Source organism: Pelodiscus sinensis, chromosome 1, assembly GCF_049634645.1.
Source record: "Pelodiscus sinensis isolate JC-2024 chromosome 1, ASM4963464v1, whole genome shotgun sequence".
Classification (NCBI taxonomy): domain Eukaryota; kingdom Metazoa; phylum Chordata; order Testudines; family Trionychidae; genus Pelodiscus; species Pelodiscus sinensis.
The window spans coordinates 108,053,946-108,080,865 of NC_134711.1; the positions used below are offsets into that span (position 1 = coordinate 108,053,946).

Here is a 26,920-nt window from a genome sequence, read left to right on the forward strand (position 1 = left end):
AAATCTTGGGAGACCCTGAAACGAGACAAGTACTAAACTTTACCAGAATGCTCAAATGGCCTTTTCATCATATTTCCTTAGATTTGTTTGGAGAATTATCTCTAGAAATTAAAAATGGCAACTTCATGCGGTCTGTATATTTGAAAACTAGATTTGTCCTTTTTTGCATTTAGGATCCTAATTATAGAAATTATTGAAATGCCTGCTTTAGTAGGGAGATTTTTCGAAATGAGTACATTAAAAGGGCATTTTATTCTAGGTAGGTAGATGAATCCTGTACTGATTTCATGCAAGACCAGAGTTCTAATTTACAAGAGAGGAAAACTATCTAAGCTTAACCATATCTGTCCTCTGCAAAATTATACAGTTCCTTCTGTTGCTTCTCCTTCTGGTAATTTCAGAGGTTCTCTAATTAAGGCAGTGTAACTTTGTGACTTTAAGAAATTCCTCTTCAGCTCTGTTGTAAACATATTCCTGAAAGTGAGAACCAATAGTGATATCAGATGTTCTTCAATCCCACAAGAAGATGTAAGACCATAAAGGAAATGGATGAATCATTTGAAGCGATGTCTACAATGCAATATCAGAGTACTGTAGGAAAGGGTGGGCAATAATTTTTAAAGGGAGGGCAGTACAAGATTTTGGTAAGTGGTCCAGGGCTGCACTTCTGTGGAGGAGGTATGGGGTCTGAGATGGAGAAGTTGCAGAAAGGAGCTCAGGATAGGGGTCTAGGGTGCAGGAGAGGGTGCGAGATCTGAGAGGGAGTTTGGATGAAGGAGAGGATTGTGACCTTGGGCACAGGTTTGGTGTGCAGATCCAGGAGGCGGTATGGGTGCAGGAAAGGGTTTTGGCATGGGGGAGGAGTGCAGAAAGAGGTGAAGGGTCTGGGAGGGAGTTGTGATCTGGAGGAGATGGGGAGAGGAGATAGAGGGTTGGGTGGTGACCTGGGGCAGGTAGTTGCGGAGAGTGAGGGAGTGGCATGCCAGAGGCAGGCTCTGGCTGGGAAGTGCTTACCTTGGCGTCTCCCTGCCATCAGCTTTGTAGGAACCTGAGGCATTCTTGCTGCCTGTTGGCTGCAGTCCAAGACTGGTCAAAATGTCCGGTTGCTCCATGTGGCTCTGCTCTGGGTGGGAGGGAGGAGGCTTCATTCACTGCCCCTGTCTCCAGCAAAATTTCTCAGCTCCCATTGTCCAGAAACTGACCAAGGGGAACTAAGAGATTGTTCTAGTGGGCAAGGGAGGGGAGCACGATGTCGCCCTGTTCCCTCCCCAGCATCCAGAGCAGAGAGCAGCAAACTGTTTTTAAGTGGAGTGAGATGTTTGCAGCTGCCTCACCAGGACCTGTAGGGCCAGATATGGCAGCTTGGCAGGCCAGATGCAGCTTATGGGCCACATCTTGCCCACCCCTGTTGTAAGATCTTATTCTAAAAAGGTCTGAATGTGGAATATACTTGCTAGAAGGTGCCAAGAATATTACTAATGTAATGGATCTTCTAGGAGAGAGACTTAGGTTGTGCCTACACTTTGCAGCTTTTATCAACAAATCTGATTCAACACAACCCTGCTGCTAAAAGTCAGTGCATATGAATGCTTTGCTGATAAAATACTTTCACCCCCAAACAAGCAGGTTTTGCTGCTGCGGTAGGAGAGCTCTTCCGTTGGGAAAGCCGTATTCGCACTTGCACTTGCTGTGGCAAAACCTTGTTGTTTGCAGGGGTAGGAGAGAGTATGTAACCAGATAACTGAATTAGTAACGTATAGGAATGCTATGCTGACTGAAAAGAACAGGAGACTTGCTTCTAAAAATGTCTTAATACAGTGACTCTGTTGGCCTTGAAGTAAGTGTGTGTGTATGTGTGTGTGTGCGCGTGCGCTTTTCTTGGGAAAGTTTTATAACTTAAGAGTTCTAGAGGGATAGCTGTGTTAGTCTGTAGCTTAAAAGTGATCCTGTAGCACCTTAGAGACTAACAAAAATATTTATGTAGTATCATGAGCTTTTGTGATTAAAGGTCTAGAAACTTGACCTATGGGGGAAGAAAGTATTTGGCTTGTTTAGTTTAGAAAAGAGAAGACTGAGAGGGGACATGATAGTAGCTTTCAAGAATCTAAAAGGGTATTACAAGAAGGAGGAAGAAAAATTGTTCTTTGGCCTCTGACAGGACAAGAAGCAATTGGCTTAAATTGTAGCACAGGAAGTTTAGGTTGGACATTAGGAAAAACTTCCTAATTGCCGGGATGGTTAAACACTGGAATAAATTGCCTAGGCAGGTTGTGGAATCTCCATCGCCGGAAATATTTAAGAACAGGTTGGATAGACCTCTATCAGGGATGATGTAGAACATGGGTTCCCAAACTGGGGGAGGAGGGCATGAAGAAATTCGGGGGGGGGGGAGGCGCGAGACGACCCAGCCTTTCCCTCCCCCCCCCCAAGTTTTGCTACTATTTTTGTTTTTTGGCCCCAGTCAGTTCCTTCCCCCTCCCCCCCAACAAGTTTTGCTGCTATTGGGGGTGGGGTGGGGTGTGAGGGTTTCTCAATTCAAAAAGGGCTTGTGATGCTGAAAAGTTTGGGAACGACTGATCTAGAAGATGATGCTTGGTCCTGCCATGAGGGCAGGAGACTGGACTTGATGACCTCCTGTGGGCCATATCTTTCCCACCCCTTTTTTTACAAAGTAATGTCAGGAACCAGCTACAGATAGAGACTGCAGAACTGGCCTTCATATGCATATTTAACACTATCTCACAAAGATTGAACAGACATGAACTGGATGGGGCATTAGCTTTTGATGTCATTTACGTGTTGAATATAAATATAGGACACTTACAGCCCTCATTTAGCATGGGCACTATAATTGACAGGCTTTTTGGCTTTAAATTGGGGGTGGGGGTGTGTGTGTGTGTGTGTGTGTGTGTGTGTGTGTGTGTAGAAATGACAGTACAAATGTGGCTTTTATAAACTTTGCTTACTGCCTTAATTGATGAGCGCTGCAAAATCATATCTACAATAACTTTTAGATCAGATAAATATTTTTCTAAATTAACTCCTTAAAGAAGTTTAGATTAATAAGAGACAGAGTAATTAACCCAACAAATATATTTAATCTTAAGAGTGATTTCCCTTGGACTTCAAGTTTCCAGTCTTTTGTTTCACATATCTTCTGTGGTTTACTGTAAGTGAATATCTAGTCTAGACCAGTGTTTGGTCTAAGCTGCCATGCAGCACAGCTTCACAGGTGATTTAATGATGGGCCCAGTCAATTCCATGAAGAGACCTGAGCTTCTGACTGTTTGGATCTGGTCAATAATCTGTGAAGCTGTGCTGCCACACAGCTTAGAGGGAGTACTGGTCTAGACCATTTACTTTTTAAGAGATGGTTCATATTATGGGGTAGAATGGATGTCTTCGGGTTTTTGAGAACCAATAAATCTTATCCTCCAAATTAATAAAATTTATAATTGAGAGAGAAAAAATGGTAGGTCTGATGTTAATGGTTCTCTTACTACCAATTTAGAGAAGTTTCCCACTGTTTGTCATATTACGTTCTTCACTTGAATTCTGTAACTGCTAATCTAAACCCTGGTATAGATGCAGCAAGTACAACAACAGAATACTTTTGTTGACCTAGCTGCCATTACTCAGGGATGTAGTGTCCCTGGAGTGATGTGAGAAATCCCATCTATCTGTGTAGCCTTTCTCTATGCTGTGGCGTTAAGTGGCTGTAGATGTGGTGGTATAGGTATGCCACTGTAGTTCTCGTACGTTGCTAAAACCGTGTATAGATAGGAGGGTTGGTAAATCCTGTTTGGTATAGTGTGACTAGACTGAAGTCATTATAAATAGACAATGACAACTGGCCTTAAGTTCTGTGAAACTCAAGAAATTTAAATGCGACATGAAATAAACTATTTAGGGAACTAAGACAGGGAAATAAATGAATTTAAGAGTCTTATTATGCAAAGTTGAATCCCATTACTTTTATGTATTTACCAAGGCCAGTTTGTCTCCTAACTAGGAATACGTAAGTCAGCTAGATAAGAGAAGTTGTTACTATCTTGTAGTAAAATAACATCCCATTAAAATGTACAAATAATTATATCTAATCCCTTTGTAGTGCATTTAAAAATGCATTTGTAGTGCATTTAAAAATGTCGTCATCTTCATGATGCTGAAGAAACCATTCTGAACTGAAAAGTTGTTGCTGCCTGATGCTGTCTTGTGCTCCTTTTTTGTTCTGATTGCAGGTAGTTGTTTGAAGAGATCATCAGAAGTGGCTGTGAGGAGTATTGTATAGTTGGGGGTGGGGAAGAGGACAGGAGCAAAGTATGGAGGTGGTTGGATAACTTGAGAGACTGTTCTTGCTTGTTTCACTGAAGGAGAAACCTTCTCAGGAGTCTGACCAGGTGAAAAAAGAAGCTGCTGTCATACCTTCTTGGCTCAACAATTTCTGTGTTATCATGGCAGCATATTTAACTCAGAATATGCTGCCTGTAAATACATATGCCACACGCTATAACTTACCTTATTGATGGTTATTTTACATCTGTTGCAGGAAGTTTTCAGGACATCTTCAGAATTAGTTCCAATTTTTTCTTCTATTCAGTCCATTTTCTGAGAGCTTTTGAGTTACATCAGGGTTCAACAAAATTGAAATTCTGCTTCAAATGGGCTCCAAACATGATTGTTATATTAGGTGACTAAAGACCTCATAGAATCTTTCTCTTTAAGAATTAAGTTTAATCATTAAATTTAAATAGTCATGTCAGTAGGCATTCTCTGAACAGGCTTAGGAGAAGTGATTCTTGTCTCTGAGTTTGGCTGAATAAATAATGGCTTATGATTATAAATAGCTGTATCAAGGTCACTCGAGTCTGTTTCAGTTTACGTATATTGTCTTACCATTTGCACAGAAAGCTATTACATTAAATGCTTGTATTTAGAAAGAACATACATGAAAATACACATCTAGAAGAAACTGAAGTCTTCTTAAGTGTTTAAGGAATGGTAGGGTTTCCACCTTCAGAGGGGAAAATGAATTGAGGTTACAAAGGTATGCTACAAAAAGATTTCTGATGACCATTGTTTTTATTATAATCTCAAGGATAAAATCTTCTAGAATTCTTCTGTAAAAGGAAAGGGGGGTGTGAAAAGTCCTAATTCTCTGGCTGTTAACTCAGTCTGTCCCTAAATTTTGCTACAAGATACGAGGTTTCAGATACACAAATCTGGTATAGATATGAGATTTTATCATATCAGAGGTACTTGGTCAGTGATCAGATTGATTATTGGCATGATTGTAGTTCAAGGTATGATGGCAGCTCAGGTAAACATATTTAAACTAGCTCTACCTGTGTTAGCATGGCTAAAATAACAGTGTAAATGTGATGGGGGCTTTACAAGCATTCTGTGGACCCTGCGGTTGAATTGCCAAAGCCAGTGCTGCAACATTTTCATCACTCTTTGTAGCCATGTGAGCACAAGTATGTCCATCTGAGTTGCAGCTGCAACTGTGATTATAGTGTAGACCACTGGTTCCCAAACTTTTTGGCATCACACCCACTTTTGAATTTTTTAGAAACCCTCATGCCCCCTTCCTCCTCCCAATAGCAGCAAAACTTGTTGACCAAAAAAAAAGGAACTGACGGGGGCTAAAACTTAAGGGGGGAGAATTGACTGTGGTGGGGAGGCAGACTGGGTTGCCTCGCACCCCCCTGGAATTTCTTTATGCCCCCCAGTTTGGGAATCCATGGTGTAGACATATCCAGTCTTGCTGGTCTGCTTGCCCTTCTGACCAAAATGGTCCTTGGATTTAGGATCTGCTCTATCGGTACATTGGTAACTTACAATTCAAACCTTCTTACAAAACCTACAGTGAAATAATATAATCTAGAAAGTAAAGCAAAATAGACATAAAAATTGTATTTCAGAGTCTGTGTAAACAGGTTTTTAAGGATTATGGGCATGTGTTGTAGAGTGAAAGTCAGTCATGTTGATGGGAAACTGAAATCTTAAGAGTATTTATTAAAATTCAATCAAAGCAAATGCAGGTTTGTAATTAAAACCATAATTATATTTCAATAACAATTTTTGCATGAATATTGAGATTAATATACATTGTAGGAGAAGCTTAAGTAATAGGTTAATTACTATAGGTGAATTGAAGGTACTGCAAATCTATTTTGGGTTAAAAAAGGTGGTCTGGTCATAATCATTTTGTGTGATGTCTGTTTATTATTTACTATGCTATTGATCCTGTCTGTTAATTATTAGACTCTTTGAAGGTCAAGAAAGCAGATAAAAGGAGGAAAGACGGGGAGTACATGGGCTATTATATCACTTTGCAGAAGTTTCCAGAGAAGAAAAATTAATCCTGATGGGGGGGGGGGGGGGTGCGCGTGCATGCGCACATACAGTTTTTGGAGGCCTTTGCTCTTAATACATTTCAGAGCCCTGGCAGGCTCTTAATACATTTAAAAGGCTGGTATGCAGCCCTGGGGACCCAGCTTGAGCCAGGACAGCTGATTCCTGGCAGGCTCTTAATACATTTAAAAAGCAGAGGCACAGCACTTGAGACTGGGTGGGAGCAGGGAATCAGCTGGTTCCCAGCTTGCACCTGGTCCCCGCTGTCCCTCTGCCCTGCATTGATGGTGCTGGGGGAACCTGGCTTTTAAGCTGGCTCCCTCTAGCTCCTGCTCCCTTTCTCCCCCTTGCTCACTCCCTCTGATAGAGGCAGCAAGGGGGTGAAGTGACTAGTCTAGGGACAAGTTGACTATCCAATAAGTTTATGCTTATCAGTTGACTAGTTGCTTACATCCCTAGGGGGTGCTGCAGTACCCCCACTTTTTGTGTAGGTCCCACTTATCACACCGTTCCTAGAGTCTGGGCATTTTCCCACCTGCCTGTCCAGAACCACAGCCCTATTTCCTGGTCACAGCTGTGGGGGGAATGGAGACAGACTGACAAGACTAAGGGAGGGTGAGGACCACTGGCTTTCTAGCACCCCACTGTAAAAGATATTTCAGCAATGCTGTTTTTGTATTGGTAATTATGAAAACCTATAGCAGGTGCTCAGAAGTAAACTCTGTCTGACATCTGCAGTCCACTATTTTAAAGTAAAAACTGTAAAATTCAAGTATGAATTGTTGTTGTTGCTGCTGCTGCTTCCCCAAAACACTGGCATATGGAGTCTTTCAACGCTCATTCCCATCACAAGTTCTATTCTTATCTATATAGCTCACTTTTACATGGCTGTGATGTAAGCCATATGTTGATAAATTGTAGGTCTGCTGTTTTTAAATCTAGCATAAACACCTATCTTTCATACTTAAGCGTAGCTAGTAGGGGAATGAATTGAAGGGTTTGTTTAGAATAAAACGCAAGAATTAATTAAGTCATGCTAATAAGTAACTGTTTTTGATGTACTTAAAAACACTGCCACCTTGTCTGCAATGAAGGGCACTTGCTCTGTAACATGCAGAATAGTATTCGGTCTAAGTCATGTAAGATTGATCACTGACTTGAGACAAATAACAGCAGTTACTAAAGCACACAACCTTCATTTTATGCTAGTCAGAAGACTCCATCTGTTTTGCCTTATAGGAGGCTTGCATGCATTCATCTCCATGCTGCAGGACTGCACTTTGTTCTATAATGGGGAGACAACATTTATGAAGGAACTTTAAGCTAATATGGACTTAAGCAGTCTGTCATTTTAAGTGAAGTAGATTGAAGAAATCCTCTTATTTGGCTTCAGATGTCTTTTGTGTGTGTATGTTCTAGCTTTGAGTTCAGTGCTACAATTTTATAGTTTTCAGATAAATTCCTGTAGTATGCTGTATATACAATGGCTGCTTTTAAAAGTTTATAAATAAACAAAATGAGGTAAATCTGCATTAGTAACAGTTAGTCAAAATATGAAGCTAAGCAGGTGATTTTAATATGGATGCATTGTTCTAGCCGTGGTCACAAGCAGGTTTGTCATCCAACTCTGTAGAATCACAAAATACTAAAACTGAAAGGGAGCTTGGCAGGGGACAGGACTTGACGACCTCTCCTCACGGCAGGACCACTCCCGGTCTAGATGAGCCCTTATAGATGTCTGTAATTTGCTCTTCGCCTATTGCCAAACAATATAACTTGGCATGATGGATAGTCCATGCAGACAAGTATAGACCAGGAATAGCAGAGTGTTGTAGGTAAAGATGTAAGTTGCGTTGACAGAGATTTGTGGGGCCTTTGTACTTAAAAAGCATTTGGGGTGCTGTAGGACCCAATTATTTTGATTAGGGTATGCGGGGAAAGCTTTCAGAAACAGCGAGGTGGCGACTGAAACACTCCTTTTTAAAACTGTTTTCCATAAATTCACAATGTCAAATTGTTGGCCGAGGAAGTACATTTTCTCATATAGCTACATTCTATGAATAGTAGCCTTCACGTTTGCTGCGCTATGCTGTGCTTTAGTTTGCTCTTGGTATAAGGGAAGTTTTAATTTCTTAATCCAGAGTTTGAGGTAACTTGAAAAAATGTTTATACAGCAGTGTAATTTACTATATAATATCTCAGTGCTGGCTTGACTGTTGGAGATTATCAATTTTAATTGTTGCCATTGAAATAGTGGGTCAATGAAGCTAGCTTTCTTAAACTAGCTTTAATTTAGTCACTAAATCAAAAGTAGTGTAGCTATTTTAGTACAGACTTAAACTCCAGCTTCTCCAGGGTGCTTGTCTTCATCTAAATAGTTTAAATGTCCCTTTTTCAAGTTAGGAAGGGGAAAATGTAGGATGTGACTGGAGTAACTCAAGGATCAAGATTTGTACTGGAAGGTGATTTTCCATAAGTACCTGGTAGATTTCAGTACTCTTCAGTAGTGTATAAGGAAAGAGCAGAGCTAGAAGGACTGCTTCAGGAAGTAGTCTAAATTTTATGATTCTGTTTGCTTAGGGTAAACTGGAGAATGGTGAGAGGAAGAAATGGTTAAGCCTATAGGCTTCCTTGGTTGGAAAAGTAACTAATAGCAGGTGTTGGGAATTTAGAGTATCATGGGGTAAACTAATTTAATTGCCTTGCATAGTTTTGCCTTGGGAGTTTTGGAGGGCGAATTGGAGACGTGTTCTCTGTTGGAATCATTGGCTGTTTGAATTCCTTAAACTAATGGTTTGTAGCAGCCCATATCTGGCTCAAACCAGTAACTTAACAGCCTAACAAAAAATAATGGAGATTTTAATTACTTTGTGTAATGTGACTTTGTCACTGATTCTATTAGCCTCTGGACTGCAAAAGTCTGAACATTTTGTTTGAGAAAAGTAAAATTCCTTTGGGTGGTGTACTTAAACTACATTTTCAAAGGAATAAAACACACCCATTGTGTTTTGATAGGGAGTCGAAAAGTATTTAGTTGAAATACTAACATGCACAAAGCAACTTGCATAGCATGCCAGAATTCTATAGAGCAGAATGAAGTAGAACAAGAAATAAGAGGAAATGCTGTTTCCGTGTAATCCATTTTAGTCTGTTTTGGCTGAAAAAATAGGCAATTGTGTTCATTTGAAGAACATTATTGGGCAAAATTTAGCTTACCATGTCATACTTACGAAGAGTTACTAAACTCCAAGCTGCAGTAGGTATCGTAACAGCAAAAGCATTTAAACAAAAATGGGAGCTGATAGTCAGACATTTTGCTCACAAATAACAAGGCTTTGGGAAGCAGTCAGCACAGCAATGTATTTCAAATGACCCTTTTAAAGTGTTGGCTACTAAAAGGAGATCTTCAGGGAATATGTTCTTAGAATGTGCTATCAAATACTGAATGTCTCATTGTAACGTAGAATTTGGATATGCTCATTGTGTGCTATCAGAATGTGCTCAGATACTATAAGCACTGTATAAAATCTACTAATGGTGATATAGGGGGATACGATAGAAGTCTATAAAATCACGATTGGTGTGGAAGAAGTGAATAAGGAAAAGTTATTTACTTATTCCCACAATATAAGAACTAGCGGTCACCAAATGAAATTAAGGTTTAAAACAAACAAAAGGAAGTTTTTCTTCACTCAGTGCACAGTCAACCTGTAGAACTCCTTGCCAGAGGATGTGGTGAAGGCTAGAACTTTAACAGGGCTCAAAAAAGAGCTGGATAGATTCATGGAGATTAGGTCCATCAATGGCTATTAGCCAGGACGGATAGGAATGGTGTCCCTAGCCTCTGTCTGGAAATGATTGACAGGGGAGGGATCATGTGAGGATTACCTGTTGTGTTCCCTCCCTCTGGGGCATCTAGTATTGGCCACTCTTGCCAGACAGGAAACAGGATACTGGACTAGATGGACCATTGGTCTGACCTAGTATGACTGTGTACTATATATTAGAGACTGGTAGTTTAAGAAGTCTTACTAAATGGTAAGAGCTAGAACCACCAAATTCAGTATAGAGCCTTCTCGTATCATAACGTAAAGAAATGCAGTGGTTTGGTTGTGCCAGGCAAATGGGATGTGCCTGGAATGGGGTTGCATAAAATAAAATAAAAATAAAATAAAATAAAAAAATCAAGTCACCAAATCAAGTACAATCTTCAAAATTGGCATAATTGAGCAAATGTTGAAAGAGGGTTCTGGGAGACTGGAGCTCAAGGCAAACATGCAGAGTGCTATCTCTGCCTACTGGCCCTAGTACAGAGCTGCTGCAGCAGCTCTATTCTGGGCTGGTGGTGAGATCAGTGCCTCTCCCAGCTGTGGCAGTTCTGGGCTGGGGCCAGAGGAGGGGGCATCTACTCTACCCATGTCATGTTTGCTTCATGTTGGGATAGGAAAAGGAAGTGATTCCTCCTAGCCATGGTACCAAACCTAGAGCTGCCATTGCTGGGGAATAGGTGGTCTTTTTGTGGCCCTACCCAGCCTAACTAGCACCTGTTCCAGTTGGGGTACATGCTCCCCTCCCATGGTTGTGCCCATTGGAGCAGCAGCAGCAGCCATAATGAGGTGTTTCTCACTTGACTACAAGCTGATTAGGTGAGAGAAGGTTGATGTAGTCCCCTCTCCCTCGGGCAGCTTGCATTCCCCTCATCCGCAGCCCCGCCCCTGAGCAAAGATTTAAATGAAGCATGTACATTTGTTTTATTTAAAAATTATTGAATTAAGGAACCAAGCAATATGGGTAAATGTGTTAGTTCTATATAGAATAGAATGTGTTTATGGTATCTTCAGTGAGCCAGGAAGTACCAAGAAAATTTTTGTGGTGAGTTAAACTACATAGATTTAAAATATCCTTTTAAATTATATGCAGGGTCTAATTATTGCTTGGCTGGGATTTATTTGCTCACATCAGACATCAGTTTGGTGGGGTGAGAGAAATTTGGAGAAGGCAGAAAGGGAAGGTTGCTTTCAATTTAACCTTAAAATAGTGGCTCTGTAGCTACGAACAAGAGTCACAGCACTTGTACAAATTGCCTAGTAGTTGCTAGACAAAAAAATCTTGTGGTATCTGTCATGTGAGTTCTCAATCTTTAAATTACTAGAGGTGCATAGATGAATGATACTTCATTTGAGAATGTTAAAAGTATTTTAAGTAATCTTGTACAGCAGATGAGAGGCTGCAGGCTGGAATTTCAGAGGACCAGACAAAGGAATAAAATGTGTTGGACAGTACAGGAGTCTCCACAAGAATGATTGCAACTGTAATAAATGTTACCTGTTCCCGTGTTACTGGTACTGGTGGCCAGGAAGGGTACAGAATGTGTAAGGTGCTTTAATTATCAAGGAAATATTCTGTAAATGTTGGAGGAGGGGAAAGGCTCTGCTGTTGAAGAAGGTGTTAGGGCCATGTTGTAGATGGATTCACTTGGTAGGCAGAAATATGTCCTATGTCACAGCTCAGTGACCTGTTGCTTTCTTAATCTATTAAATAGTGCCAACAAACTTGGGTCAGGTCGTTTGTTGTACTGGACATTGACCTGTTTCTTTCCTTTCACTAGTATCTAATTTGCTAGGGTGGGAATTGAGCCAAATGTTTGTGATTCTAGTTTGTGTAATGTGTAAACTATTGCAGAAAACTTGGACAGAGAATGAGCAAATCATTGGAGGTGGGGCATAGAGCAAGCAAATATCCTCACTTTGCCTGCCCCTCTAATGCCTTTGCTATTAGGGGAGGGGGGTGGTGGTGGTGGTGGTGGTTGTGGAGGAGGAGCACTTGAGTTATCTGCTATTTAGTATTTCTGTTCTGGGATCTGGAATGGAGCAAGCAAACATCAGAACAGAGCTTTTATTTCTGCAAACTCATGTATAGATCTAGAGGAAGCACAAGTGGCGTGAAACAAGAAACCATGCTCCCTTTTAATTTTGACGTCTGTTTTCCTTCTGCTGTGCGTTAAGTCTTATACCTAACAATCATACTGGAATATCTTCCATCACTTTTTGGTGTGTGTGTGTGTGTCTCCTGATGGATTTTACAAAGAGAGAGATTTGCCCAGTGTTTGTTATCATTAATTCCCACTGTTGCTGCTGCTCTCACAAGGACGGTGCTAAAGAGGTGAGTAGGATTTTCTACTGTATTGGAGAGGCTCATGTAGATTAAGTAAGGAAAATTGCAATTGTAGTAGCGCAGTCTTTCATGAGCAGGTATACTGGATTGATCTGAGTTCACATAAATTGTGCTTGGGTTTTCAGTTAGTGGGGGACCTGATCTTGTTTTTACTAAACTTAAATGTGTTATGTGGGGCTAAGTCTTGGGAACATCAAATGTATTGGAATAATGGAAACTGAGACTGTTCGTCATCTTCCATTGTTTATTGTGACTAGAGAGGTGACTGGTTCTCTTCTGAATAATTATAACAATTTATACTGTCATAGATGATACAAACTGTACAGAAACTGAGGGTGACTTAAAGTTGCAGCTCATGAACTTTTAAAATTGATCTGAAGGAATCTTATTGAAAACATTTCTTTAGGTAGCTCTTAGTCTTGCACAAGTAACTATTTTTCTTATGCTTCAGTTGCATGTAACAAAATGGTGCTCAGTGAGCTAAATGATTTCAAAATCCCAAATTCATGATGCATAATTTTTATCCATTCTGTTTTCACTACTTAGCTTTGTTTGGCATTGGAATAATTCATTGTTGACTTGCTCCATAAAAATACATGGAGACACTTCTGAATTGGTAAGGGAAGAGAATTGAGTATTCATCAGTACAGTTTTCTGGATGAAATCTGGATCTGAACCAGATGGTGTGGATCATGCAAAATACAGCACAGTGAGTGAGTGAGAGGGAGTGAGTGGCATTGAAAACTATTTTTAAAAAATGTTTGAGTTTGTTCAGCGTTGCCTATGTTAGTTCTGATTTGCTCAAGAATACTAGAGACTCCTGTGGAATTTTAGAACATGTTTTCTGTTGCATTAGGTAAATTCAGACTTATTCTGCAAGATGTTTAAAAAATCAACTAGTGATGTTGCGAGGCTCTGGCTGTGGAGCTGGTAAATAAACGAGAGCAGCCAGTTAGCAGGTTTCTTGGAGTGGATCCGCGGACCGCTTTGAGAAACACTGCCATAAACTTATCGACTGTACTAATCATTTTATTTCTTTGGTTTACTGAAATACATTTTCCCCAAAGATTCTTATTTAACAACTTACATCTGCTGCTATCCGTGATGTAAACTGGAGTATATGCAGGCTGTTACATCTTTCAGGACTCTAGTCTCTAGTTTACTTAGGGTATCTCTGCACTGCAGCTGGGAATGTAACTCACAGATTGTGTAGACAGAGGCACACTAGCTCGGTTGTAGCTAGCATATGTCTGTTGTGGCTCTGGTGGCAGAACAGGCTAGCTGCTGCCAGAGTACAATCTTCATGCCCCCTCCCAGTCTGTACATGAGTGACTAACCCGTGTCATGTCAGACTCCTGTTATCTTGTGTCCATCTGCCTAAACTGGGAGGCACACTGCTTGTTGCAATATAGACTTAACTCTGTGTGCTCAAAATACATGATTTCTGGCCAGGAAACTGGGATGTAAAATTTCACAATAAATCTTGTAGCCAAAGTAACCACCTTAGGAAAAAAACGCTGCTCCAATTTAAGCTTGGAAAGTGACCATATTTGAAGTAGGGCTGTCAATTGAGGTGCGTTAATGCCTGCGATGAACTCAGGGCAGGATTAACGCGTTAAAAATATTAATGCATTAATTGCAGTGTTAATGCTGCACTGCCCCTTGGAAAGGCCGCCCCAGTGTTTCCAAGGGGCAGCGCAAGGCGGAGCTGGGGATCAGCTCTGCTTTGCGCTGTCTCATTCAAGTGCTGCTCTGGCACTTTGAAGTTGCACAGAGCCTTGGGTCAGCTGGGCACTCCAGCTGATCCCCAGCTTTGCCTTGTGCTGCCCCTTGGAAAAACTGGGGTGGCCTTTCTAAGGGGCAGCTCTTCATAGAGTCGGGGTCAGCTGGGGACTGTGCAATGCTGCCCCCTTTGAAATGCTGCCTCTGTGTTTCAAAGGGGCAGCGCAAGGCAGAGCCGGGGATCAGCTGGGGACTCCAGCTGATCTCAGGCTCCTGCAGTGCTTCCCCTTTGAAATGCCGCCACTGTTTCAAAGGGGCAGCGCATGCGATTAATTGCTATTAATTTTTGTAATTGCTTGACAGCCCTAATTTAAAGAAGAATTTAGCTTTGCTACTTGTTAGTACTTTAAGCAGTAAGATCAGAGACAACAGGAATTTGGGGTGAACTTTAAAGATTAAGATAATTAAGATCTACTGAAATGTAGTACAATGCTTGCTAATGTCTTCCTGGAAAACTGGCAGATGATACAGCAACATGAGCATGCATAAAGTTTACTCTTAAAACTCTGGTCTAGTGTCTTAACAGTGGAACCAGTGGCCTTTGAGTTCTCAAGTTAAAAAAAATTCTAAAAAGCATTCTTGGTGTTCACTGAGAGCTTGCTCCAGGACTTACTTTTTTCACACTGTCCTTTTCAGTTGTATGAACCTTAGTTTCAGGAATTTTAATAAGCTAAAGTTTAGAGCAAGGAAACAGGCTGTCCAGAGTAGATTCAATTGTTGGATTTTTTTTTTTTGTGACCAGCATACTTAATTTTTGGTTATTAAATGTGTATCTCCATTTCACTAGGTTCATGAATAATGTGTATTAAAACTGTAGCTAATAAAGAGATGGCAGTAGTAATCTGGATATGAGTGCATCTCTCACTCAGTTTTCCCTGAGGTAACTAACCTCTCCCTTCCCAGCAGAGCCTCGGAGAGAGAATAGACAATGTAGCATGTGTGGATGGTCCACAAACCATCCTTAGAACAGTAGATATGGGAATCTAATCTAGGAATCTACTGAAAATACTATGATAGCCCCCTTGCATTTAAATGAGTGACTGTTAGCCTGAGTTTTAGTTTTGTGGCTTTCAACCTTTTCCCTGTCAGGACCTCCCTCCAATTAAGCAATATGGGAAAGGCGGAGTAGTTGGTTGTAACCACCAGATTGAGAACCCGGAGAACAGTTTTTGTATCGGGGTCTGCTGATGCACAGAAAAATCTGTCGGGCCACACAAGTGAGAAATAAAAAACCCCCAAAACTCCTTCATTGATGTGGCCTCCTGACAAGTAGGACGCTTCACACATTCCCCTCGCACAGCAGAGTCTAGGGTGTCCACGATAGTAGATTTTTGGTGGCTCCCCTTGGCTCTGGGGTGAAGCAAAAAATGAGGGGTTCAGTGTGTGGTGGGGGGCTGCTGGGAAGTGGGCTTGGGGTGTCAGGTGTGAGCTGGAGAGTTCAGGAGCAGGTTGGGGTGGTGAGTCTTGGGGTACATCTAGACTACATGGGTCCATCGACGGAGCCATGTAAAATAGTTTACTCTGCATAGTCAAAGAAGTGAGGATTTAAATAATTCCCCCTTCATTAAAATAAAAATGGCCGCCGCGCTGTGCCGACGATCAACTGATCCAGCGCAGCAGTTGAGACGCGACACGGTCGACAAGGGAAGCCTATGTCAATCGTTCCGGTATGCCTCGTTTATAGTTTATTTGGCTGCAAAACTGAGTTTGTTTGGATGTCCCAAAATATGAATAAACACAAGGAGCTGATTCCTCTTTTAATGTATTGTCATCTTCAATGTTAGGTTGAGATGAAGACTGAATAAAGTGAAGCCCTGTAGTCTCAATTCTGCATTCCTTAATGTGTGCTCAGCCCCCACCAATATCAGTGGGTGTTGGTCATATCAGTGGGTGTTCCTGTATATTAGGAATGTAAACAACTAGTTGATTATCCGATAAGCAAAAACTTATCCGATAGTCAACACGCTAATTGACAAGTTGCTCCCCTGCCCCTCTTGTTTCATCTATCAGAGGTATGGGGGGGGCGGGGCAAGGGAGGGATTGGTGGAATGGGTGCTGGGGAAAGCCATTTTCCCCCAGCTCTAGCTCCATGGGAGGGGGGAAGAGGCGCAGAGGTGGTGCTCCACGTTTGAAATACACAAGAGTGCTCTGGCTTCCATAGGATCCTTATGGAAAAGCAGTCTAGGAATCTACTGAAAAGATTTTATTTACTGTTTCTCAGCAGAATGCTTTTGTGTTGCTGAAAGTCTTCATAAAGTGTTGCCATTTAGAGCTACTTGTGTAATCTTAACATCTGTGCTGACAGACTGTTCTGCCTTCTCAGACATTATTTTTCTTTGAGAGGCTAAGATATAGGCTTCCTTGTTGCTGTATCCCCACTGGTACTTTTGTGTTCCAGGGAGTCAAGCCAGCCAGCTTTGATAAAGTAGCAATTCCTGAAGTGAAGGAGATCATAGAAGGGTGCATCAGGCAAAACAAAGATGAAAGGTAAGCTCCCCTTGGGTCAGGATAGTTGTATGTGAACATGAAGGCTCTGGAATATTCCTGGAAGACTTCCAGTACTATGTATTGAAAACTTTCCAAATATGTTGTACATATATTCTGATAAAATGTTGAGGTTTTGAGCTGTCATGATTAACATGATACTGGGTGCGATTCATGCTGTTCTATATTGACCACATTGCATTGGTTCATTTATTCACAGTAGTATTCAAACCCAACTACTCTTTATAGTAGAGAAGTGATGCTTTATCTTACTGTGCCTGTACAGCTAGACATCACCACTTGTACTCAGCAGAGATGTATTGTTTGGTATAAAATCTGTACCAGTGCTTCCCAAATAACACAAGTTGAAAGCTAAATGTAGGACATAAGACCATAAACTGAAACCTAGGTAAGAGGAAGTGTGAAATGAGGGATTATTCCTTTCATCAAATACCCACCTCTCTTCCATTTAATCTCTGAAGCCCAGTCTCCTTGATATCCATCAATTGTGGGAAGGAAGATAGGTGAAGCTCTCTCCAGCTTGTGCTGAGCGGGATAATGGAGATCATAGGTCACTGATATGTTGCCATGGCTGTCAGAAATGCATATCTCTAATGGAATGAGACAGAAGGGTAACCAGTGAGGAGATGATTGGTTTGGAGACCATCTTGAATACTGACTTGTTTCATTAAGAGACAATGTCTGCTGTGCCCAGTATGTGGACTAACAGATATATTATGGTACTTTGCCATTCATGAAACTACACTTGTTTCAAAAGTTCTTACGAAATGCTGTCCATTTTTAAAGTAATTAGTGTGATGTTATGCTTTATAGGATTAGGTATTTGGAGTAGGGATATCAACATGTAGATGACTACAAGATTAACCGATAAACCTGGGTTTATCTTTAAATCTTGTTAACTACATGCATTCTCCCCTTGCTGCCTCTGTATCAGAGCCAGCAGAGGGAAGGAGTGGGAGTGGGAGCTGGAGGTGGCTCCCCATGAGCACTAGATCTGACTGCTACCCCCTACCTGTGCCCTGTTGCCTTTGAGAGGCACCAACATGGAATTGAAGGGGCAGGCGGGAGTTGATACATGTGAGGAGCTAGCTTTTAAGGTGACTCTTGCGTGTGGTGGCTCCGTTGACCTGCCTGCCCCCCTCCCTTGCTGCCTCCTACAGAGGAAATGGGAGTGGGAGGCTGGAGCCAGTTTAAAGAGGGAGCTAGTTTCCAGAGGCAGCAGCGTCAGGGGGTAGGGGTGGGTACCACGAAGCAGCTTCTGTGTGTGGCCAGCCTAGGCCCACTGTGGACAGGGTTGCTGCCACACCACGCTGCTGTCTCTGTCTCAAAGGCAGCAGCATGGGGCAGCAGGCAGGACCTATTCGCTCAGGGAGCTGGCTTCCCTGGTGAACCAGCTCCCATCTGATGCTCTGTGCTGCTGCCTCTGATAGGGAGACAGCAGCATGTGATGGCAGGGGGCTCCCTGGGTGTGGGGCTTGGAGTGCACTGGGTGCTGGCCCCACCCCCAGAGACTATTGAATAGTTGTGTAACTGCTAAAATGTGATGTGGTTACATGACTATTTCATCACACGCTATCTAACATCCCTAATTTGGAGTGGATATGTAAGTGAATTTTAAGTCCCTTACTGTTGTTGCAGCCTTTTGCATCATCTTGGGGCTAATTTTTTATTACATTTTAAAGTTTCAAAAATTTTGTCACTGGAAAGGGAAATTGAAATAGCTGTTTTAATTCCCCCCTCAAAAAACAAAATGAGTAGCGGCGGAGTTAATGGGAGTAGTATGAAAAGATGGGAGTATAAGCTTTTGGGAATCACCGTTCAAAGGAGGAGGAAGTTTCTTACTGATTTGTCAGAATCTAATATTGGTATTTTTTTTTCCCTTTCAACTTCTCTGCCCTGGTGTGTATAGATATGCTATCAAGGACCTTTTGAACCACGCTTTCTTCCAGGAAGAGACTGGAGTACGGGTAGAACTAGCAGAGGAAGATGATGGAGAGAAGATTGCCATCAAGCTTTGGTTACGAATTGAGGATATCAAAAAGCTTAAGGGCAAATACAAGGACAATGAGGCAATAGAATTTTCCTTTGACTTGGAGAGAGATGTCCCAGAGGACGTAGCACAAGAAATGGTAAGGGTTGTTGTGCCTTTTTTGGATGTTTATACCCTAGCCTCAGAAGAGAGGCTATAAACTGCTATGCTTTTATTGTCCTGGCTCATATAAGGGGATGAGGGATTGATTGTGTTTAGTGCTAACCTTCAGAGGAGACTGGGAAGTTGAAGATCATATAGCAGAGCTGTACTTGTTTGTATTGCTCTGGCAATGTGTGATCTGACCATTGCTTGGTAATATGAGTTCTGTGAACATCCATATGTCCTCCTTTAGGTGGAGTCAGGATATGTCTGTGAAGGGGATCATAAGACAATGGCCAAGGCAATCAAGGACAGAGTGTCTCTGATCAAGCGAAAGAGAGAGCAGCGCCAGTTAGTGCGAGAAGAGCAAGAGAAGAGAAAGCAGGAAGAAATCAGTCAGAAGCAGCAGTTGGAACAGCAGCAACAAACAAATGCTACTCAGGCAGGGACAAAGCAACTTCCATCTGCCACTGGTATCACTGCCATCACCACCACTTCAGCATCAGTTTCCACACAAGTAGAGCCTGAAGAACCAGAGGCTGATCAGCACCAACAACTGCAATATCAACAGCCCAGCATATCTGTTGTGTGTAAGTATATTGCCTCAGGCCATTCATAATGTGCTGCTACCCTCTTTAATTGTACTTACCTCCTTTTTGGGAAGTCTTACAGATTTCCCTTTCAAGTGAAAAATCATGTTACATGATACCCCACTGCAGTGCTTTTTTGGGGGGGGGGGGGGGGGGGAAGGTGCCGGTACTCCAGGTGGAAAGTAGTTGAGTGCAAAAAACAAAACAAAACTGGGGGCTGAAATGCCAGCGCAACCCTTTTAACAGCCACGTGTCCCAAGCAGTCTTCTGTTGGGAGCCAGCTGCTCCAGGAAAAGAGGTGCCCGTACACTCAAGGGGAATGCAATCCATTTAAGTTATGCAGAGAAAACAGGTGCCGGTACGCTGTCCCATGGTGTACCGTCACAAAAGCACTGCCCTACTGTGAGCAGAATTATCAGTATCCAAAAAGAGTTGTTGCGTCATTTCTTGCTCTTGTTTCTGGAACTCTCTAGTAATATGAGTGAGAGAGGATGAAAAAATGATGAAAGGCTAGTTGACCTCCTATCTATATATGCACTAATAAAATTAGAGAGAGAAACATAAAGTTACCATTTGACCTGTATAGGCAGCTGGGTATTAAGATCTGTTTTTGATGTAGTCAGACTTAAAAGCTACACTTATATCTGCCAGGCAGTGAGGTTGTTGATCCTCTTGAAATAATCCTTGTTCATGTTGATTCTGTTCTAAGTGTGCATGTGCTAGTGCATGTAATCAGAGATTTTTAGCTTTAACAGTATTTGTAGGACCAACTATAGCGCCCCCTGGAGTGCTGTGCTCATGCGTTGGAATATTACATCTCACCCGACCCTATGCCCTCTTTATTGCCTTCTTGCCACTCATGACAGTTGGTTGGGATACCTTGTCTTGCATTGCAAAATTGTTAGCTATTCCTGCAATCCATTGTTTTGTCTCTTTTGTCACTTAACTCTTTAAGTTAAGCATTCTGAGTAGTAGTTTAGGAGTTAGTCCCAGCTGGATCTTCACCTTGGAGCAGAGAACTCCTGACTTTTGGTTTTAGGTCATGTTCATCATTCAGGCAGCCAATGCCTATTAGTGACCCCCTGGAGAACTGTTCAAAGTGTTTTGGGGGAGTCCCCCAGAAAAGATTAATGCAGGATCTGCAAAGTCTTCCACCCTCAAACTTAGAGTGGGTTTTGTGCTACCTCAAAGCCCTCTTGATCAGACTCCATGTTTGGCAACAGCATGCAGCTCACCATCGGCACCAGAATTGACTGGCAGTGTACCACCTCCTTGGTGCCTAAGTGATTGAAGTCAACAGGCCCATTGGCATGGCAGAAAAAGGAGACTTCGGGCAAAGGACCCATGTTAGGCCACCTGGGAGTAATTTGGGGTACTGCTGCAGTTGCATCCCAATCAGGGACCCTTCTTCAACTCCTGGGAGCAGCAAGGGATCCCAGCTCCTTGTATGGTCATCTGTGCCTATAGTGGGTCCAGCGGCCAAAGGGCAAGTATGCTAACTGCCATTGCAGACACCAAACCAGGCAACTGACTCAGCCAAGACTCTGGCATCTACAGGCAAGCTGGTTATAAGACCACCTGTAAAATATCAGAGCATCCTTGATTCCCAGCACATTGACGTTAGACCCTGGCACTGCAGCCTCAGTGCCTGATTAGAACACACAGGTCTCCAATGTTAAGATCTGTGCTTGAAAGGCATAGGACATCTGAGTCAAGAGGCCAGTCCCTGTACCTCTTCCATGGGCACTCTTGTCTGAGTTCAACGCTGTGCAGATCACCTTGCTGAAGTGGTCTCCTAGGCATTGATACTCCCCCAGATGCAGGATGGTTCCTAATTGCAAAACCAGTCCCTGGCTCCCCAGTAGGGATGTGAATGTATAGCAGAGTCCATGGTTAATCAATGAGCTTGGGCTCATTGGATAACTCTCTGAGTTAAATACATCTCCACCCCTTCCCCCTGCTGCCTCTGTATCAGAGGCAGCAGGGTAGGTGCAGGAGGTGAGAGCCGGTTTTTAAGCTGGCTTCCTCTGTGTGGCAGCTACTGTGGAACCAACTGTCCCGCCCCCTCCCACTGCTTCCCATAGAGACAGTGGATGGGGAAGCCAGTTCTCACAGGGAACCGGATGAGCTGGCTCCCAGTGAGCACTGGCGCCACCTGACTCCTCCCCCTTCCTGCCACCCCTAACAGAGGCAGCAGCGTGGGTGAGAAGAGGCAGGTGGGAGCTGGTACATGTGGGGACCTGGCTTAAAAGCCATCTTCCCATGAACATTGGCTCCCCCCCAGTGTATAAATGTGTACTCACTGAAATTTTCAGTGGGTACACATTTACCCAAATAAACACATTTTAGCATCTCTTCTCCCTGGTACTACTCTTCAGGCAGGCACCAATTCCTGGCCTCTCCTTACTGGTCCCTGGCATCTACAGCTCTGCCCTGGTCACCAGAAAGGCCTCAGTCCTAAGCCTAAAGAGTAGTTCAGCCACTCACCTATAAAAGGTGAAATGCCAGGGCCCACAAGACTGGCCTGGCTTCTGTGGTGGCAAAGACCCATTCAGTGTCAGTACAGGAACCTATGAGGTGTACCTGTTTTGCTAGTCCCATACTCCCCTCTGTTCCTCCTAGGCTGCATCAGACAAGCTGTCCTAGCACAGCTGCACCCAAGTTGGAGTACAATGTTGAATCCAACATGGATGACAAAGCAAGCCCTAATGCTCAAGGAGCATCCCCTGGAAGAGCAAGGGAAAGTCGTCCCTCCTTTAGCAGTGCTGTCATCTTCGTCTTCCCTTTCCTCTACCAGCCTGCGTCTTCCAGAGGTGAAGGAAAGCCAGAGGCAGGTGGTGTTCTGATGGTGTAATCCCTGTCACATCCCAGGATCCACTCCCCTGTGCTTTCCTCAACTGTCTGTGCTCCTTCTGGTTGGCCTTAGTGTAGCTGACCTCAGATGGATGCTAGACTTCATAACTATGGGCTACACCCTGGAGTTTGTGGCTATCCATCCCTTCCACTTCCTTTCCTGTTCCTCTTCAGGAGCCCTTCTCATTAACAATTCCTTGTTCAGAAAGTTGATAACCTCCTATGCCTGGAGGCAGTAGAGGAGGTCCCTCCAGATCTTACGGGGGAAGTGTTCTATTAAAAGGTGCTTCAGACCCATTCTGGACCTGCACTACCTCAATAAGTCTCTCAAGATACTAGTTTTACATGGTGTCTTTGGCCTCCATTATTCCCTCCCTGGACTGGGAGACAGGTACTCTGCCCTCTATTTGAAGGATGCATATTTCCATTTTCCTGGGGCACAGATGTTTCCACTCTTTTGTGTTGGGCGGCCACCATTTTCAATTCATTGTGCTGCCTTTTGGTTTCTCATTAGACCTGGGAGTGTTTACAAAGTGCATAGCACAGTGGCTACTAATTTGAGGTGCCAAGGGTGCAAATTTATCTATATGGCTAATAAAGGGCCAGTGTTGGGATCAGGTGTGGCAGTATCTTGATCTAGTTTGCTCCACCTGTCACTACCTGGGGCTGTTAAATGAGAGAAAAATCAGCCTTACTTGCAGCATAGAGTTCATCGGAGTAATCTTTGATTTTTACACAGGCCAGAGCCTTCCTTCCCTAAAATCTGTTTCAAGCTGTGATGCACTTCATCTCGTGCATGCAAACCCACTGTCTCATCACCACTTACTTGTGCTTGTGGTGGTTAGATCATGTGGATGCCTGCATTTGTCGTGAGGCACACAGGGCTCCACCTCAGGCTCCTTCACACAGGCTGGCGTAGGGATATGTTCCCAACAGACAGAGCATGGACCATGTGGTCAGGATATCCGACCATGTACTGTTGCCACTCACATGGTAGCAGAATACTGCATCAGTATTGGAGGCAGTTATCTTTGCAGCTCTGTCCCAGTCAGTGAACCTCCTCTCTGATGCCTTGAATTTGGAGTGGGCTCCCCAACTTGGTGATCCCAGTACACAACCTCATCGGTTGATGTTTAGGGAGCTATCATGACTTGACATCAGGGAGCTCAGAGCAGTTCACTTAGCCTGCCAATCTTTCCTGCCTCTTGTAGAAAGCCGAGTGGTCCAAATTGTGATAGCTACTATAGTGCCTATGTTCTATATCAACCAGTAAGGCAGGGCCAGGTATTCCACCTTTTGCCAGAAAGCCTTCAGACTCTGAAACCGTGTAAAATACGGCATCCATCTCATAGCCACACACCTCCCTGGCATCACAGAACACATTGGAAGATCTCCTCGGCAGGACCTTCTTGTCTCTCCACGAGAGGTTCCCCCCCCATTCAGAAGTGATCAACTTCATCTTCCTGGAGGGGCGATGGTGCTGTTTTCATCCAAACTGAACAGGAAATGCCACAATTTTTGCTTGATTCTTTTGGGGATTCGCAGAATTAATACAAAAACCACAACAGTCTTTTGCAGCTGAACCTGGTGGCACTGCATCTGACAGTGGCTAAATATGGAGGAACAGAAGTACATGGCTGCTGTCCATCGAGTTCTGTTGGGCAGCAGAAGGCTCTCCACTGGAGTGATCTGCCTTTCAAATAGTAATGTTTTTCTTCTTGGAACTCAGCTAACTGTATTTGGCCTCAGAGCAGTTGGTCCTGGACTACTTTTTGCATCTTGTTTAATCTATCAGGGACCATTTTGTTGCTATCTCAGGCTTTTGTCTGCTCTTTGAGGGTAGGTCGGTTCTCCTCCAGGACATGTCTGCCAAGTTCCTTGAAGGCCTTGAGTGCCTCTGACCTTCTGTCAAGGATACCATTTCATCATAGGGCCTGGATTTTGTGCTGTCAAGGCTCACAGGAACCACCCACGCCCCCCCCTTTCCCTTTGAGCCTCTGTCTTTTTGCAGTCTCCTTCTGAAATGGAAGCTTGCAGTCCTACTTGTGATAACCTCTGCCTGCCAGCTCTATGAGATTAGGGTGCTTACCTTGGAACTGGCTTATATAGTTTCCTACAAAGACTACGTTCAGCTGTGGCTGCAGAAGGCTTTCCTGCTCAAGTTCATCTTGCGGTTTCATACAGACCGGACGTTTATTTGCCTGTTTTGGTTTCCCAAAGCCTCAAGTCTGGGGAGGAATGTAGTTCCCATTCATGAGATGCTTGAAGGGATTTAGCCTTCTACATTGAAAGGATCAAACCATTCTAGAAGTTGATGCAATTGTTGGTCATGGAAGCAGACAGGATGAAATGTCATCCAGCGTCTGCTCAAACTTCTTGTCACTGTCTGCATTTGCTGCAACTATGACCAGACAAAGGTGCCACCTCTGCCAATTGTAGCTGCTCGTTCAACTAGGGCACAAGCCTCTTTGGCAGCTTTCCTGGCCCAAGTACCTATCCAGGGTATTTGTAGGGCAGCTACCTGGTCAACCATCCACAGTTCACATCCCATTATGCACTTACTAGCAAGCCTGAGATAATGCTGGCTTTGATAGAGCAATGCTTCCAGCTGCTAGACTGTGATCTCTGAGCCCACCTCTGAGGATATTGTTTGAGAGTCACCTAGAATGGAATTGACATGAGTAAGCCCTTGAAAAAGGGGGAAAAAAGTGCACTTACCTTTTCATAGTTGTTCTTCCAGATGTGTTGCTCATGTCTACTCCATTATCTGTTCTTCTCTTCCTCCTATGTTGGAATGACCTGCCAGAAGAAACTAAGAGGTTGTAGTAGTGTTGGTGGCACCTAATGTACCAGTGCACGAGTGCAGCACTCAAGAGGATGCTACAGTTGACCTAATGGATGACTGCTAAGACAAAAATTCCAACCATGCATGTGGGTAGAACACACCTAGAATAGAATAGACATGAGCAACACCTCTCAAACAAAGAGCTATGAAAAGTTAGGTAACCATTTTTAGACTAATTTTATTCTTAATAAGTAATACAGTATTTAAGTACTGCCAGTGTGCTGAGTCTGGAGAAGGTGGGAAGACATCCAACAGTCAGGACACATTATGACTAATATTGTTGCATGCAGATAGTAAAGTTTAAGGCCAAGATTGTGAAAACGGTGCCTAAATTTAGACTTCCAAACTCATATCTCAACAGCCGAATAAATGGCCTGATTTTGAAAGTGCAAATTACTTGTAAAATCTGACTTAATTTAGGAAATACTCAGAGCCTAACACTTCAGAAAATCAAGCATTGTAGATTTCAGAGCCTAACTTTAGGCACCCATTTTTGAAAGTATTGGCTTGTAATATTCAAGCAAGACTGTAAAGCGCGGTGTCCCAACATTCTAGCCATTAGCCACGTGTAGCTAGTTGGCTGGTTATGTGTGGTAGTTCACTATAGTAGCTGCTGCTTAAGAACTGGTTAGATACCACATCTGTAAAATTTGTGAATCCAGAACACACTTTTTGAAATTAGTCTTGTGGTCTTTATCTGCAGCTGATGGGGCAGCTGACAGTGGTCAGGGATCATCCGTTCATACTGAATCATGTGTAAGTAGCCAACAGACTGTGTCCTATGGTTCCCAGCACGAACAGAATGTCTCAACAGCTACAATTCAGGGATATACTGCTTCAGTTGGTCAAGTGCAGTCTCAACAGCATGGAGGATATCAGCAGCCCACAGTGGTAAGCACAAACCTCAAAAGACACACAGAACACTATGTATTACATACTTTTTTATTTTTGTTTTTTGGCATACTTTCCTTTTACCCCATGTGCGTGTGAATAGGCTTGTTTTATCAGTAAATGATTTACTATACACAGAAATGGTGAAAAGAAAAATTCCATACAAGGTGATAAAAATGTACGGATAGGCAAAGTGCTGCTTGAGAATTATAGTTTGATTTAGGGATATTAAATTTGCATTATGGCAGCTATAAAGCTTAACTCCTTGAATCTCAGCATCTACTGTAATTGAATAATTCTGTTCCCATAATTTTCCAGAACTGAAAATGTAATATGGATTAAAATTATTAAAGTGCTTAAATTGCTTTGTGCAACTATGAAAATTTAAATCTATAGTAAAAATGCTTAAATGCGCACGGATACTCTTTAATAATTTTGAGATATAACTTGAATTCTGCCAAGCCTGTGCAAATGCAGGCTGTATCTGGTAAGTGAAACACTATAGGCTGTATGCAGTCGTTCTCAAATACAGTACCTAATTTAGGATGAAGAGGAAGTAATCCTTCTGTTTTTGAGCATGCATTTAGAGTGAAATGGGTGGATTTCTATCTGCCTTGACATAACACCCTCAAATTAGTTAACGCACGTTGAAGTCTATGCTTAGTCTCGCTCAGGATAGATGTGATGCTTTCACTACACTTAACAGTTAGTGTGGAAGTTCCAAACATCAAGAGTTCTTGGAAAGATAGAGGTATTAAAATAACTTGATGAGAACTGCTCTATAAATGTGAA

General features: G+C 42.8%; 1 protein-coding gene across 13 annotated transcripts in view; it reads left to right on the forward strand.

Moving 5' to 3' along the window:
• The window catches only part of WNK1 (WNK lysine deficient protein kinase 1), a 167,715-nt gene that overhangs the window by 74,874 nt on the left and 65,921 nt on the right, over nucleotides 1-26,920 (forward strand). For 12 of the 13 annotated variants that reach the window (XM_075940997.1, XM_075940982.1, XM_075940987.1 and 9 more), the window contains exons 5-8: nucleotides 16,712-16,800; nucleotides 18,728-18,947; nucleotides 19,203-19,539; nucleotides 25,941-26,128. In XM_075940997.1, coding sequence (XP_075797112.1) covers nucleotides 16,712-16,800; nucleotides 18,728-18,947; nucleotides 19,203-19,539; nucleotides 25,941-26,128 — 834 coding nt within the window. Of the gene's footprint in view, nucleotides 1-12,140; nucleotides 12,520-16,711; nucleotides 16,801-18,727; nucleotides 18,948-19,202; nucleotides 19,540-25,940; nucleotides 26,129-26,920 lie in introns of those variants that run through there. The other variant, XM_075941026.1, reaches the window with a different exon arrangement.